At 37.8% G+C, this 17,573-nt stretch overlaps 1 protein-coding gene across 1 annotated transcript in view; it reads right to left on the reverse strand.

The window, feature by feature from the left end:
• Positions 1-365: 365 nt before the first annotated feature.
• MINDY2 (MINDY lysine 48 deubiquitinase 2) overlaps positions 366-17,573 on the reverse strand; it is a 39,893-nt gene continuing 22,685 nt past the window's right edge. The window contains exons 7-9 of the mRNA XM_056345469.1: positions 13,084-13,257; positions 11,681-11,854; positions 366-10,179 (exon numbers count right to left, since the gene is read on the reverse strand). Of these exons, the coding sequence (XP_056201444.1) occupies positions 10,060-10,179; positions 11,681-11,854; positions 13,084-13,257 (468 nt within the window). The 3' untranslated portion in view covers positions 366-10,059. The remainder of the gene's footprint in view (positions 10,180-11,680; positions 11,855-13,083; positions 13,258-17,573) is intronic.

Consider the following 17,573-nt stretch of genomic DNA (forward strand, 5'->3'; position numbering starts at 1 on the left):
TAAAAGACAAAGCTAACAGAGAGGTACAAAACTAAAGCTTTGATATGTGACCTGGTATCTTGCCTGCAGTGAACAGGGCTAATGTGCATTCCAACTTTAAAAGATATAAATAACATTTCCCGACTTTTTTTGCTCAGTTAAATGAAAATGTGATTGTGCATGTGTAGATATTTCACGTAAATTAAAATCTTGAAACAACTAGGATGATAAGGGGGAAAACCTGATTAAAAATACTGCCAAAACCTTTGAATTTATGAAATATTTAGATAACAGAAGTCTATCCTTTTACAGAGCAAGTTATTTTTTTTTAGTGATTTCATTCAACCTTTATTATTAGGGAAGAACATAAATACCTAAATGAAATATTTAAGTTTGCTCACTTAAATTTATTAACATACAATGAATTTCAGAAGACTTAACCAAAATATATCTCAATAGGGTAAAGACAAACTATAAGAGAGGCTGATAACTGGAGACATTTTTTAAAAGGTAACAGAATTTAACAGTTTTTCTTTCGTGGTACACAAACAAAAAGGGGTATTAAGATACAGAACTGGACTTCTCTGAAAATTATTTGTGTTCAAAATTATTTTAACAATTTACAAGGAAAATGTTGTTTCCTTATAGGCTTTAAAAACACATTAATACAATATAAACAATTAAGGCTTTTAAAATGCAAAACATTCAGTAGTTGAACTTGTAGATGCCATTACAATGCTGGATAACAGTGTAACATGAAAAGGATTTCCATCACATACATCGGTACAAACAACACCGCATGACTGGACTTCATCAGGTCATGCACTTCTAAAATACAGTTGTTAAAAACTTAAATGTCTTCCACTTCTCTCGGTCAATCTACAGTAGCTTGCATTAGCTTTTATTTTTGCATTTCCTTTTAAAATTAGATTGAGAGATCAAGGTAAACATTAGGTGGCTAACGGGCTCACAGCTCTGCTGCTGATGTAACGCAGCAATTGTACCGTTCTGGGGGGTCTAGGCAGGGCATCTGCAAGACAACGCTAGTCCTAAAATACATAGTTGGATGTTTGGGCTTTTTTTAATAATTTCGTTCTAAAAAAGGCCAGTCAAGACAGTTACTGTGATAACAAATACTTAACACTGAAGAACTAGGGGCAGCGGATTCCTTTCTACGTGTTTCACCTGCAGTTTCTTGAATAAGCTTCCCTGTATATGTAAAAGGTGATTATAAAAAATTGGACAAGTAATAGCTATGCATCGACTAACCCGGTAAAAAGATAACCAAAACTTATTTGTGGACACTTTGATAAGACCTTCTGTCACTGAAAGCTGTAACACGAAAGATAAACCAACCCCCCTTGTCACGTAAGATTAAAGCTCGATCGGGTTATTGTGAGGCGACGGATGGCAGCGTCTTTCACTCCCTTATAAACAAAGCAAGTGTCAGGTATTAAAACATTCCATGACCTTATAAACAAAGCAGGTGTAAGGTATTAAAAGACATTCCATGACTTTTTACTTAACAACTAGTACTGAGCAGGTAGCGACATACGTGGAGTTTCTTTCTGTGGGACAGAGCAAGATGCTTGGTATTTTCTATAGGTTTAAGTACCACTATCACTTTTTGAGGCTTGAGTTATAAACCGTGATTATACACTGCAAAAATACAGGGGGGGAAACAACCCTTCACGAGTGACAGGATTTGTCCCACGCGATCTGATGGGAGTCTGGGGAGAAGTATTAACTGGTTTCTTTTTGCAAGTACAAACTGTATCAGAACCAGAGTCCTGCTTATTTAACGAACGTCTGGGCTGTACCTGTGTGACCAGTGACGCTCCTTAACTGGAGCAGCGCTAGTGGTGGCAAGGGTTATCTAAACACAGGTGAGGAAACGCTTGCTACGACAGATTTCTCCCTGGAAGTCGCTGTACCTAGGGTCACTTCTTTAATGGGTTCTCAGAAGTCATTTTTGCTTGCCAGCCTCAAGGAGAAAGCATGTAAGAAATCCAGAAGCGCAAGCAGGCGGCTGTCAACTGAGTACATGAAATGCAAAGATGGAATTACTGCAACTATTCAGGATACAAAATGCAAATGCTAAATTATAAGTTTAAAACTTCACAAGCAGGTTCATTGGTTCGCTGTATCTTATCTGCAGTGGGCTCAAAGATGACTGGCTACTATACTTTGCTAAGCAAAAGGAGGATTTTATTTCCACAGCAATAATGTTTTCCTATAATAAAGATAACTCAATTGTAAAGTCCACCAGGGCTGCAGCTGGCTTCACCTCACACACAACCTGCTTTTGAACTCCCAGTCTGAAGACTTCACTCACTAGAACTTGGTTGTAAACAAAACCAGTCATTAATACACAACAGTTCCTTTTGGCTCTCGTTAACCTGCAGTAACAAAAGCCCTAAAATTAAGAGACCAGTTAATGCCCTGACACCAAAAGACTGAAAAGAAAACAAAGTTCCATTGGAAAAAAGCATAAAATGCTGAACAGCTACCATGCTGAAAAGCTAGTAAATCTGAAGATGCAATTGAATTCAAAACTCAGCTGTTTTTTTTTCTCTTAAAAACACACAGGATGGCCTTAACGCTGGCTTTCTTCTTTAAAAAAAAGTAGCAGAAACATCAGAGGGTAAACTTTCTTATTTGGTCTGAGCTTTTCCAGAAGAACAGTATTGGTCACCACCTTCCTTAACACCCTTTGGAAGCTCCAGCTGAAGTTGGAGGCTCAGCCGCTTATTTCGGCTGTTTCTCCCAGCTCTCCGCTTGCAGAGCTGATACACGCTGGTAATTAATTATGAACAATTACAATAAATTGTGAAACTGGGTTGCTTAAGTCTACACTGAAATGTCACAGTCCCGCTCGTGGCTGCATCTGGTAGTATGAAGTTGGACTGGGTAGACATTTAATAGAAAAAAGATTTAGGACAAGTGTTAAGCATTGCAATACCGCCTTGGGAGTTTAAAAGGATCCTAAGACACTGTCAGCCACTGCTAATTGCTGTGACTGAGAGGCAGCTCTGATCTGCTGGCCACTGCAGTTCACAGCAGACCACAGTAAAAACCCAAACCGTTGTATTATTTTGTTTAGAAATACTTTTTCCCCAATATTTATTAAACCCTCCCAGTGACATTTCTACAGCACAGGCTTGCTACTGGTGAAGCAGTTTGTTTGTTAGCTCCAAACGGTGACTGTGGCATATATAGCCAAATAAAACATTCTCTTGCAGAATCAAATGTTGAGGTGGGTTGTTTTGTTGGGCTTTTTTTTTTGAATAGTAGTATATTGAATATAGATGTACTACAAGACAAGAGAAGGACTGTGTCCAATCATTACATTTCTTCAGAAACTTTTATGCATTCTTTAATTTCCCCAAGACTTTGAAAAAGACCGTGTCACAAAGAACATTTCAAGGTAGTTTCAAAACCTGTTAGGAAAGCGGCCATCTAATTTTCTGTATTTCTTTCACAGAAAGTAAGTGCATTTATAGCATGGCCAGAAGGAATCGCGCTAGCTTTATGAGAGCTGGCACAGATGATAAATTGTAATACGGGCTTAAAGACAGTATGCACTTGGAATTCATACATTGCATGGAGAAGTCCATATAGTCACGCCCTCTGTATAACATCGTTAGCGTTAGCTCGGTGAGGATGGCAGGGTTGTGCCTAGCTGGACTATGCTGCATCCCCACGAGCGGCGTGAACGGCCGGTAACGGAGCTGGGGTGCTGAGCCAGCCCCCGCGGGCTAACACGGCTGAGCCTGCGCAGCGCCTGCCCGCTCGGTACTCACTGAGCGGCCTCGGCTAACACCAATTATCTTCTCTTACATCTGACTTGATAATTCCCATTCACTATTATAATTTACCATCGCCAAAAAGAATGTACTTGCAACAGTAAAAAGCTTTATTTAGAGTTTGCCTGTAACCGTTCCGCAGCTCTCGTATTTAAAAGCAGCAGAGCTGCCAAGCGTCGGTCGTGGTTTTATCAGGATCATTTCTGTGTCTGAAGGCAGAAGTGTTCCCAGCGCTAGATTACAAGCAGAAACATTTAACCCATCCGCTGCAGAGGCTGGACCCCATCAGCAAGCCCTAAAGAACGAAATACCCAGCGCACATGTTAGCGACTGCATAGGCCAGCTCATGTAAAGGGGAGAAGCCTTTCTGTTTTCTTACTGTATTTTGGAGTTCCCCAAAACAGGTGACAAACGCCAAGGACGTACCCGTGACTCTGCTCGTTCAGTTTTACTGACACACTGACGGTTCCTTCCAGGTGCAGTTTGGACCCTTTCTGAGGTCAGTACAAAAGTCAACAGGTTTTGGACAAAAATACCAGTTATCCCAGCTTTTTCTGAAACACATCTAGAACAAAACTAAAAACGCTAAATGTCAGGTGAAATTTTTGAGACTGCCTAGCATGATCTTCACCGTGAAAAATTACAGCTTAAGTCTTAAAAAGCCTGTGCACACCGAGATAGACCAAGTATCCCATTGCTTGTCCCAGCCCAGTGATGGAGAATCCCAGTTTGTACGAGCTAAAGGCATCGCCTCCCGAGACACTGGTACGTCACCTCCCGCGTTGCCGTGTTTCACAATAGGTATCGCTTAAGCTGGATGGGACCTAAACTGAAATAAGTCATCGCTAAAGGACATTCTCAAGGGATTCACTAAAAAAAATAAATATAAAACATAGATGAGTTTGTGTCCCTGCCCACTCCCAAGATCTATGTACATTTGGCGTAGTGTCTGACCGTGACAAGCCACCACAGTTCACCACTTTTGGCCCCGGCGAGACTGCCAGCCACAGCACCCCTGCTTCCTTCAACGAGTGACTCTGTGATGAAAGCCCTCACAGGGCCTTATTTCACGTTTCACCATCGGATTAGATTTAGGGAAACAGATGCCTGCCTTTTCATCATTTTGTTACAGTAAATTATTTTGTAAGCATACTTTGTAGACTAAGCTAGCAAACTTTTCAGTCGGGTACTGCAACTGAGCAAATTGTTTCCTCTGGATTTACCAAACAACATTTTGTTGAAAACATTCCTATGCTGCCAAGCAGAGGAAAATGCGGGATCTTGCATTCTACAGATAATTAACCAGGTAGTTAAAGTTCTCGAGCTAAAAATCCAAGGAATTGCTCATTTCAGCACATGAAGCCTCTCCACGTGTGCAAGTAATCCTACAAACCAGAAAAGGAATTGTAAAGGCAGTAAAGAACTTTCAGGTTTCAACAAATTGTCTGGGGCTAAGTCTCCAGGTGCAGAGAGGTCACAGTGGCAACGGCTGACACAAAGACCAAAATGGAGCAGTAGACACCTGACATTTAATAGAGTCCTTTTTGGAGTAACCAGGGGGTCGGAACAGCTACCCTTGACCTAGAAGCATGAAGGCAGCACAGTGCGTACAGGGGTGGATGCCGCCAGCCCACTGTGCTATCAGCACACTGGCCATTCCCTCAGTGAATTCAGCAAATTGTTTCCTCTGGATTTCCCAAACAACATTTTGTTGAAAACATTTCTATGCTGCCAAGCAGAGGAAAATGCAGGATCTTGCATTCTACAGATAATTAACCAGGTAGTTAAAGTTCTGGAGCTAAAAATCCAAGGAATTGCTCATTTCAGCACATGAAGCCTCTCCACATGTGCAAGTAATCCTACAAACCAGAAAAGGAATTGTAAAGGCAGAGAATTCAGCTGTGGCTCAAGGAACAGCAAAATTGGGGACAAATCAATCCCTACACAATCTCAAGAGGTGGTGGAGGGACTTTCCTAGTCCTCAGCATTTCCCTACAGCACTTCTTCCCAGAGCAGATGACAGCTGAGCTTAAATATGTTGCTTTTCTACTGGACAAGTGTAAGAACAAGCTGTGAACACGGAGCTATATGGAAACTGTATGGAAATTAACATCAAATAGACTTCTATGAGTGATTTTGCATGAGGAAAGCATCATTCAACTCACCAAATTTTCCCACTCAAAACAATTCTGCTAACAGTCTATTGCTGTTTATGCTTAAAAAAAAAAAAAGAAGAGTAAATGTGCTGAATCACAAGATTAAATGCATACGTTTAAGTTCTTGCATGTGATATTTGCTATCACTGAACATTTTTCAGTGTCAGATTTTTCTTGTTACCAAGGTCTCACTATCACAGAGCGGATGGAAAAACTGTGTTATATTGCAATCAAACTAAGGCTTTGTACTTTTGCTTCTCTCTAATATGCTTTCTAATGAGGATATTGCATCATTTAACTTGCATTTCCTGAGTCACCTGCTGCTTAAGGTTACAACCTTAAAAAAAGACTACTTTATATAAAATAAATACAGCTCTTTAATTCAGTATGATGTATTTAAGGATGTACTTTGTATAAATGTCAACAACTTACAATAAGCATCCTAATGGTAAGAAAGCTGATGTAAGCAACAAGCTAGCTTTGGGTTACCGATCTATTGTAGCAGGAAAGAAGAAAGGTTGTACATCAGCTTCACCTTTTGAGTATTTCCTGCTGAATACACCAAAAGATTCCATTTCAAGAACTCAAATTGCCTTTTATTACAGACTGGAAAATTTTTTCAAGAACTTGTGTGTACAAGTTTGAAGAAACATTTGACAATAACGTGAAATACCGAGTGAGTGTAGAGATTGGCTGGCAATCCAATGCAAGGATACACGGAAGAGCATACGCTTCGCTTCTAGCTGCTTGTGTCCCTGTGATCCACAAGAAGAGCTCTGTACAGACAAGCTGAACACACACTTTAATGCATTAACTAGACTGCTAGCTACAAAATATATTTTTTTGCATTGTGTTTAAGTGATTTTTCAGGAATAATCATCTCATCCCTCTGGTGTTACAATCTTCCTTTGGATCCACTTTGTTGTACTGCGGATTCCATATGCGTGTCACAAGGGAAGTGGTATATCCGAGCATTTACAAAGTGCCTTTTAGAAAAACATTTATCACTATGGCAGTGCTCAATTTGTTGCTAATTTTAAGAATACTTGCATTTAGCTTTTTTAAAAAAAATTTCACAAGTACAACGCAACAAGAAAAATCCTATGATTGTTTTCTGTGCTAGCTTTTATCTAGTGGAAAACAAGTTCTACTCTACTTTTCCGGACACTTTCATATATATTATGTAGGTATTTAGAGCATGTGCATGCTAAATTGTGTACACAGATTTAAAGTATAAATCTGTACCCTTCTGCCAGAACATGAGCTTAAAAAAAAAAAAAAAAAAAGAGGCAAATGAAGTAAAGAGTCAGAAATAGACATAGTCTTTCTGGTACTCCATGAATATTTTATAATATTGTTTTCCAAGCTCACTACTACAGATAAAAGCAATTCTGTTCAGATTTTTTTGATCATCAGATACTGTCATAGATACCAACTGTGACAGTTGCTTTTGGAATGGTTAGTCACAGTAGGGTGTAAGTTAAGCTTCCAGATAAGCTTCCAGATGTATTTTATTTTGGATATTACCAAGCTCATCTGCTTGTAACTTTTGCTACTAACAAGCTCAACTCATGCAGAACAATGCCCTAGATTTCAGGAATTCTTTACCTTTCTTCCCAAGATTCAAGACCTGCGAAGAAAGAAGGACATTAACTGTGTGAATAGCATGCCTGCCATCTCAAACAACCTGAAACCCTTCGGTCTTTTATTGAAAAAACCCTGAATTATCAGGGAGTTCAGACTTCACGATGAGCACTGGCATTTAACTCTTCTTCCTTTGTGACCAGGTGATAACATTACCATAACTACAGTATATTAGGTTTCAGGCACGTCTGTCTGAAACGGGAAATGGTACGTGAATTTTTCTAATACCAGCAAGTATCCTAGGCATAAAGAAATCCCCAACAGCCAAGATGCCTGCTCTAGCTAGATTTGTTCAAAAAAAGAATTTAAAGTGGCAATACTGTCACTGAAAATAAAATAAGATAACAAACATTTAGCTCGACATATTTATTTTTCAAGGTCAATAAATAAATGTAAATACACAAATTTGGAAAAATCTTAGTAACAGAATGTTTTTAAACAACATTCTGGCTTAAAGTCTCTGTTATTGACACTATTGGAATATTTTCTGATCTGTTTGAAGTAGGTAAGTCATTGTTGGTGATCCTCCATCATTAATTTGTTTGAAGAAGTTAGGCTGCTGCAAAGGAAGGAAGACATCAACCTTTGCTTTGACACAGAAAATTATCTGAACCGCATACATTAAGTATTAAAAGTTATTTTTCTGGGTGTGACTTTCTAGAGAGAGAAATTTTTAAATTTTCTGTTTGCATATTAGAGACCTACTGTTCATTACTTCATTATTATAAATATGAATTCTAATAAAAGTGAGGGGGGAAAAAAGATAAAAAAGCATGGAAGAAAAAAGTGATACAAACTGGCTCTTTAGTTAATAAGACATTCTTCCTTTATCCATCTAATTTTCATTCTAGGTTCGTAACAGATTTATGTCATGACTGGTTCCCATCACCACAGCAAGTCCACTTGAAATAATTTCCAAGTGGCTTTTTACCAGTGGGCTTGTGTTTAGACACCCTCTCTCTTACGGAAACTCTCCAAACATCCAAACCCAGGAATGTCGTGTTCCACCTGGCTGCTTTAGCTTTCACAGATTATTGTATACTAATGCACTTACCCAGGCTTAGAGCATGAATACATAGCTTCTCCAGGAGCAGCAGCCTTTTTCAAAAGTATCTACAAATTGCTAAATAGAAATTTCTATCAAAAAGGTTCTGCAAGAAGGTAACTGTTATTGATTTAATGGAAGTGGAGGAAGATCTGTGGTTCCCTCAAAATTCAGCAAGTATTCTGTTTCTGTGTTCTATAAATACTACAAGACACAACATGTTTATTTGGTTCCCATAAATTAGAAAAATCTGGTTTCCAAAAATTCTAAATTAGTGATTTAAAAAACAAAATTATACATCTGACCACCTTCCCAAACAACCTTGGAGAGTAGCCTCGCTCCTCTCTCACCCTTCAGAAGTGTGCTTTTTAAGGATATATGATTTATAAAACAAACAGAGTGTGTTTTTAGCTACAGTACACTTGCTTAAATACACAAGTGGACATGTTAACATCATGTTAAAGTTCAAGGTACTTCTGGAAAAAAGGCAGATAGATAGTTATTTTAACTCTGCATTCTTACATAGAATAATGATTATTATAGACCTTAGTTTCCTCTCATCATTCACCTATCATATGGAGAGGTCAATAAATAAGAACTTATCTGGTCCAGTTTACCTACAAGAGAAAAAAATGCTAAAAGAAAAAGAAGTTACTATAAAATTACTTGTTTAACCCTGATAACATCTGAGTTGCCATACCCAGTTTGTAATTGCAAGAAAAGCAAACAATATTCATCTTGCTTATTAATAAATGCCCCATTCTCTGTGACAATTTTCTGTACGTTGCCTATCGAGTCACATATTCTTGGGGCAAGAAAGCTGGCCAGGAGGTGCAATGACAGCAGTAACACAGTATAAATCTGGGTTCAAAAAACCGAACATACCAGATCCAGAAGCAAAGAAATCTGGACACACTGAGGAGGCAGTGCCCAGCTGTTATTTGGGCTCTTGTGTTGTGAAGACTATACCCAGCCTAAGATATAGTTTCATACCACGTAAGGAACACAGAACTCTGTTGTGCTAGTGTACAGACTTCAGGAAAAAGTCTTGCACAAAACAAATTACCTCCTTTGTTTTAAGTAGAAGATAAAATAGCTTACTAACTGATGTAATGAGTAATGGATGTCACTCTGACACAAAACTTGCCATGACTTGTGTGTTCAGCTACAAGGTGCAGTATTTCTTACGACTAACTCAAAGCACAGCCGCATCCCACTGTGACTTGGAATTCCATCTTGAGCAGCACGTGCTATGACTTTGAAGAAAGTCTGTGTGATTGTAACAAAGTCACCCATCCTCTCTTGAAACATGAACAAAATCCATGGGGTAATCAGGCACAGGCGGCATGTAACGGGTTTGTCTTCCTTTTTACTCCTTGTTTTTGCTTCTGAGGACATGCACTTGGCTCCAGACTAAATCCATTTTCTATTACAAGAGAACACAGCTGTTCTTCTCTTTTTCTCTCTCTTTCTCTCGAGGCTCTTTACGTTTGCGTTCGTTACTCCCAGATTGTCTTCCGCTTGCTGGAGAAGCAGCACCTTGCACCTGCTATGTAGAAAAAATAAAATCTTGAATAAAACAAACATCATTGTAGATGCAATCTGAAGTATTACTCATGTTCAAGTTCACAAACAAAAGTTTAACTATTATGCAAACAGCTCAATTCAGGTGGGGTCTTTTTGTATAAATACTCCAGAACTGCCACAAAAGTTCTTATTTCAAAAAAAGATGAAGTCAGCTGAAAATGTATTTCAAGTCCTATGTGTCCTTTCTATTGTGTCCACGTGTTCAGACCAGTTGTTTCAATAATAAAAATTGGCTTCAAGTATTTTCTGGCACTTTATATTACTGTACTGTACTGGAATTTTTGCTAGTTTCTTTTATAAGAACATAATCCACTTTTCAGAAGTTGCAGAGTGAAAGTGTTGCTTTAGACAGCAGACATCACAAAGCAGCAGCTTCTGTGACTAGAAACTAGTTGAGAACTTGGCAAGAGGGTTGGTACACAAACGTAATATTTTTTGTTACTTCCATCATCTATTCGAGCCGTTATCCATTCATAGCTGCAAAAAAGCATGCTGTTAAGTCCTGTTAAGGAGGTTCTTCAATTCTTTCTACCTTTCTGCAGCCAGCAGTAGTGAATCTTTGTCTTAGAAGTAGCTACCGATGATTCTATTAAAGCAACAAGCAGTGAAAAGAATACAACTTTTAACTGTCAAAATTCTTGTTTCATGCTTAACAAGCACACCAATTAATGGTTCTGAATTGCTTCAGGCCATCAAAGGTTCAGCCTTCATGCAGATTTTTTTTATGTTATTTGTAAATAAAATCTGTTTTAAAAGTCTTCAGCAGTTAAGAACTCTCTGAATCCAGAACATGAATCTAAATATTGCCTCCTGCACACAAGAGTGTGCAAGTTATATATATATAAACTGAACATATATCTCTCTTCATACTATTCAGTTATATAGCAATTTTGTATATACATGTGCATGAATCATATTTTCCAAGCATTTTGAATGCAACTGCTTATGGGGATGGGACAGACAGGTGTACTGGGAGAAACTGTTAGTTTCCCAATTTGAAACTGGACTGAACAGATTCACCTGATATCACTGACCGAAACACCTGAAAACGTACAGCAACAAACCTCTGCAAGACAAAATAAAGGCAAAACTGACTACTATCAAAACTCTCTTATTTGAATACTATTTTGTAAGTAATGTAAACTATTAGCTAATACAAGCTTTGTAACCTTATGTATCAACTCATCTCATCATTCCAACTGAAATAGTATGAATGAAACCCTCATTTAGGTTAGGCCGTCTTTAAAGTATTTAAGTGGCAGCAACTGCCGTATCTGCATAAATAATCCAACAACTATAGCATATTTCTTAAGAGCCCTATATTATTAGTCTCATCAGTTGCTGTACAGAATGTAAATAGCAGTCTTACCAGTGTCAAACATTTACAAATGTAGATGTGTCTATGTAACTATTGAGTTACTCTCTAAATCTCGTGATCATATTCGGTGATAATGCTTTCTTACCTGGACCTGAGCAGCTGCTTGTTCTTGCTCCTGATAGTACTGAGAAGCTCTCCTGTCCTCCTCTTCCTGGAGCTTCTTTGCTAGCTCTAGATCACTGATTCCTTCTGGGATCTGTTCCCAGTTGATCTCTTGATTTTGCTGCTCTTGTTGTAGAGACAATGCCATCAGATAATCCTAAAAAGTAAACTTGTTTATTAATGCTCTTTTACATACAGAAGGAGTCAAGACATATCAAGTGACTTTTTCAGAATGTGCAGATAAACAGCAGCATCACTTTTCTCAGAGCCTCATCTTCAAATATATTACCTCATGGGAAACGGGACTTTGTTTCAGAACCTGTTCATAACCTGAACTGCAGAAAGGCTGAAAACAGGTGCCTATACCGTAGCTGTTTGTGTAAACACAAAAGCTGATTAAACCCCCCTGCTTTCAGGTTTAAATTCCATTACCTGGGCAGCAGCAAAAGACAGTGTCGGCTCATACCAGTTCTAGGTAGAAGATTTTAAAGCTCTCTCTGCAATTTGCTATTTCTAATTAACACTGATTATGTTTGATAGAGTATTAGCCCCACTTTACTGAACAGCGTTGAGAGTACATCAATAACGAACACTAACTCCTAAGCAGATGAGAAAATAATCAAAAGGTAGTTTTGGATATATCCAGACAGCAACTCAAGATATTACTAGCCCGGTTATCTTTGCCAGATTCTTTATTTGGCAAGAGAGAGACAGTGCTTGAATTTATTAAAAAGCATCTGCTTATTCATCCCTCTCTGTATTAAAAAGCACTTACGGTGATTAGTATATGTTTATTTTGCTCATTCAGAATGTAAGATTTCCAAGGAGCTTAGTCTTGCCATGTGCTTATGCATTAACTGGTACAAATAAGTCCTGTCTCAGACAACTTCTGCTAACTATTAGATATAGTTAAGAATAACAAATAACCACCATCGGACACAATCTGCTATGGTTTTTGTCCTACATTCAAAGCGGGCATCAGAAGGCAAAGTTCAGTTATGACAATATTAGTGACCTGAAACAAATTTGTTATGGCATGAGGAGTTCCACGGTGCTGTTTCTGTTTCCATATACAAGGCAGATGTGACATTTCACCTAAGTTATTTGCAGAACTGGATGATGAGAGATTAAAATCAGATTTTCCAAACTATTCACAGCTGGTCTTAGTCTTCCTCCCTTGAAGTCATGCTAATACTTCAAAGTAGCACTTTTAGGAACCCCAACCTAAGTATCTAAAGAATTTTTTTTAGGTTCTATATATACATGAGTACACGTACATACACATCTGTGTAAGTATACACACATATATAAGCCTAAAAAGGCATACTAATTGTTATATATAGTCACAAACAGAAAAAATACAATAGAAAAGCAGAAATCCAGTACTTGATCTATTTGATCCTGCTGCCCTCTGTAGACAGTTTCAGGGTCTGATGGAGGCCGTAAGTGGAATTCAGAATCACAGAAATTTCCATCCCCATCCACGTTGTGTAAGCTTTCCCAGACAACTTTCTCCTCTGTAAGAAAGCCCTGGTCTGTCACCAGCAGGTAAAGCTGACCCTATGCAGAAGAATAAACAAAACCTGTAAAACTAAAAAAATTCCTTTTTATAATCTGACATAATTAGCAGAAATGATCAGCTAATACAACTGTTGCTTTCCAGTAAAATGTTTAGATTTTAAAACATTTTAAATGTAAATGAATCAGGATACAGCACAGAACACCAGATACTAGTATTCATTGCTAAATTAACAGCCACGCTTAATTTCTGTTTCATCTTGTAATTTTTCATTATTAAAGTTTATATTGACTAAAAATTAATATAAAACATTAATATATACCTTGATAACTCTTTGGAAACACACCTAAGTAGTATACCTCATGACTGGCAATGTAAATTTTAAATCCCAGGACAAATCACATTAAATTCCAAAGGCCAGGTCTGAAGACAAGGGTGATCTTTCCAAATAATCCAAGAGGCATTACCTCAAAACGACCACATCTCAGACTTCACATTTTTTTAATGAGTTTTGATAGAATCTGAGGTTTACTTCAATTGAAAAAAATAGATTTAAGAGTCTTGCTATCACTTGTTACCAATAACTGCTTTTGTTGGATTTTAGCCTTTTTACAGTTCCACAAGGCCGAATTCCTTGATTTCAAACTCTGAAATTATAAAATGGGCTGGTCTGGGAGTGAGATAAACAGTACTAACAAGTCCAGAAGCCAAGGTACAGGAAGGATGAAATGCAAGCTTAGGCTGAAGGAATGGGAGAGGAGCTGGAATCAAAGGGAAATTACAGCAAAACAGCACAAAAATCCATGTATAAATTTCAATTTAATTTTCATCTTACACTACCCCTTTTGAAATATTTTTAGAATTATACTCCAAAGCAAGAATGTTATTACTGCTTACACAGCACATTAAGACTGAAGCCTTCATGAATATTACTGACCACACCAAATCAGGATATTCAATGCAAAACCTGTTGCAGCGTTTTAGCTGTAAAAATCAAAGCAGTTTATTGTGATGTCCACAAAAATTTGCTGTTTGTATTACAGCAGCACACGAAGGGTTCTCAAAGATCCCTGTGCTAAACATGTACCAAAACACGAGAGGCAGTTCCTGTTCTATTTCATAGGCTGAATCGGCAACAAAAGAAAACATTGCCCCTATTCAGCAAGCACAGAGCTAGCTCACTGATTTCTCTCAAGTCATTAAAAGACTGTCTACAAGAGATGCTGAAATTGAAATCACATCTCTTCAACCCTATTAAGTTTACAGCCATCCCTTCTGAGGCTGGTAGGTCATATGACTTAACAAAAAATATTACCTGCAGATTCAGATGCAGCAATTGCTCTAACAGTACCTAATACCGTAAGATGCACTTACGCAAAAGGCCAAACAGGTAAAAACCCCACAAAGGCCTACAGTATGTTCAAGATGTGGAATGGCAGCTACCCCAGCCCAGGTGGGCTTACAGATACAAGTGTCAGCAACAAGTCTGACCAGGTAACATCATCTAAGGAATCAGCTTTCCCTCAGAAACCTGGCTAAAAACCAAATGCTACTTCTGATGCTTAAAACACACCCAAAGGAAATAACTTCACAGAATTTCCAATATGCACAGAATACCTGCTTCACAGCGTCTTACATATAAGTTGTCTTGAAAAAATGAAAAAAAAACCCAACCCAAAAAATCCCACCAACCCCAAACCCACAGAATCTTTAAGGTAAGTGTATTTGAACCTCTTAAATTTTATTCTGACCAGTACATTGATTCAAACAAAACCTAAAAAGAGGGGTGTGTCCAGTTTTCCTCTATTATGCCATACATTTGAATTACCTTTTAAACAGCTCATGAACAGTGTAGTTTACTAATAACACTGAAATAGGAAAACGGTAATGCTTTCATCATCTCCCAACTATTATAAACTGAATTTTCACACACAAATATTAAGTATATCATTACATTTACAGGATTACAATCTGTCATTCAAAGGTATTTCAAAGCTAATACTTGTTTGAAATAAAGAATTGTTTCAATTTAAATAAAATTCATATTCTCATTTTTTTTAAGATCTCCTCAGTTGAACTAGACCTGAACACCGATTGTAAAAATGCCATCCTAAATAAACCATTTTAATACAGCTCCCTGATGAGAGGCAATAAGCTGCACTACCTATCACTACATGACCTAAACAATACCATTCCAATTCCAATACCAACCGCAGAGTTAAAAACATGCTGCTTCACTTTTATCAAAACCTAGCAAACCAACACACAGAGGCTCCCTAGTACCTGTGAAGAGGCAGAGCTCCTCTTCACTTTATTGGAATGGCAGACCAGTGGGAAAGCAAAGATCCCAGATGCAAAGTTATCTTTCCCTTCTTGTTTTTGATCAAGTGCTCTACCTTCTATTAGCATAACTGCATGGAAATTCTCAAAAAAAGAAACAGATTCCCAAGGACTCTCATAATATTGCTAATATTTATGTACCTTTTGGTAATAATTGGACAACTTTCAGTTCCATATACAAAATCAGAGGACTCTGCTCTTTCTGTATTAGGTGTAATGTAGCTACTTGTGGCGACAGATACCAGTCTTCCTAGAACTCCCAGGTTTTGTCCCTTCTACTTGCAAGAAGCAAACAGAAGCTATGCCTGCGGACTGGCTTTATAGGCACTGTTTTAACTTTGTGCATGTTTTCTTCCCAATCCTAAAGGCTCACAGGCCAACTTCACAGGCACACCCAAATTCCACCGAGGGGATTTGGGGATATGAGAAAATCTTTTTATGTCATGACCTTCATACTCAAAATTTAAGCTGCTCTAAGTAACAGCATGCCTGGTGCCAGGAGCCAGCCACCATTCTCCAGCACTTGGCAGGTCGTGAGATGAGTCTAGCTGTTGAGAGACAAGGATACACAACCAATATAACGCTGGGATTTCTGACTGGATGTGTCCACTATTTTTACACCCTATTTGTACCCTACCAAACAACGTGTCTGCACTTGAGCTCCACTCGGTGCAACACACAATGAGGAAAAAGGAAAGAAGATAGGGACACAGTACAGAATCAGTAAGAATTACTAAGCGTAGAAACATTTATTTACACCAAATTAAAAATAATTAGGAAGGAGGCTTTTAAAGAGCATAAAAATCAGAGTGTGTTTTCTACTTAACAGACCAAGGTCCTGATTCTGCATTTGCTTTCTAGTCAGGGTTAAAGCTAAAAGAGCAAGATCAGAACATTAAGGTCGTGCAATTAAGCTAACAAATACACGTAAATATGCTTTTCAAGAACACCCTGCCAGGAACAGTATCATACTTTAAAAGACAAATGTGTTCCTACCTTCATAAAGTCTTAACTGGCCATTTCTAAGGTATTATCAGCTTATCGGTTAGGTTTGGTTTTAAATGTGGGGTTTTTTAATAAATACAGTCTCATGGGTTAACATTGCCCCAAAAATACCGGCACATAACATACAGCAATAGTATCTACTAGTAGCTGTTGTCAATAGAGAATAAATCAATAAAAGAAAGTCTCAAGTGCATAACTGTTAAGATAAACTGTGCCTACAATAAAGTTACGAATAATTATTTATCCTAAGAATCAATAGCTAGATATTGTAGACCAATGCCCAGATTTTATAGTTTCACATATAAAAAGCTTGAAATAAAGCAAAGGATAAAAGCAAGATTATTCTGAAGAATGATGTCATACTCTTGTGGTTTGCACAAAAGAACTCTCTAAAATGCAAACGTATGTAGGCTGCAGGTGATGTTACAGGTTACAAGACCTCCTTTCCTGGGTTAAATTTATGATCAGATTAAGTAACTAAAATTAGTGGCATCAGAACAAGTAGTTTGAAGGCAATTACCAAGTTCCCAGCAGTTAAAAAAACTGAAAAAGAAAACCAAACAGCTGTCGAACAGCTACATACAGTAAAGACAAACACTTCAAGCTTTGTCCTTTAATTAATCAATCCTTTAAAGCCCATGTAATTGTTCTCTTGGACTTCTGGATCAGATCCCTTGGTTTTCATGAAGATGTTTTTTATGTGAACGAAGCGCTATTGTTTTAGGTTAGTCTAAACTATCGGAATATTTTCCCTGTTAGACAAAATTAAGATTTTTTTTTTTGAAAAAATATACACCATTTGATTACACAGAGTAAGCCTCAGGAAAAAAACCTGTACACTTACTGAAAAATGGAAAAATATTTAAACATTAAGTTACATACATTGCCTCTACTATGCCAAACTCAGACATCATCTTAAACGCTCAAGAAAAAAGCGCAATTAATTTTTATTTGAATAAAAGTCTGTGTTGAGTTCTGAAACAGAAACCCAACATTTATAAACTAGAAAACA

Source organism: Falco biarmicus, chromosome 7, assembly GCF_023638135.1.
Source record: "Falco biarmicus isolate bFalBia1 chromosome 7, bFalBia1.pri, whole genome shotgun sequence".
NCBI lineage: Eukaryota > Metazoa > Chordata > Aves > Falconiformes > Falconidae > Falco > Falco biarmicus.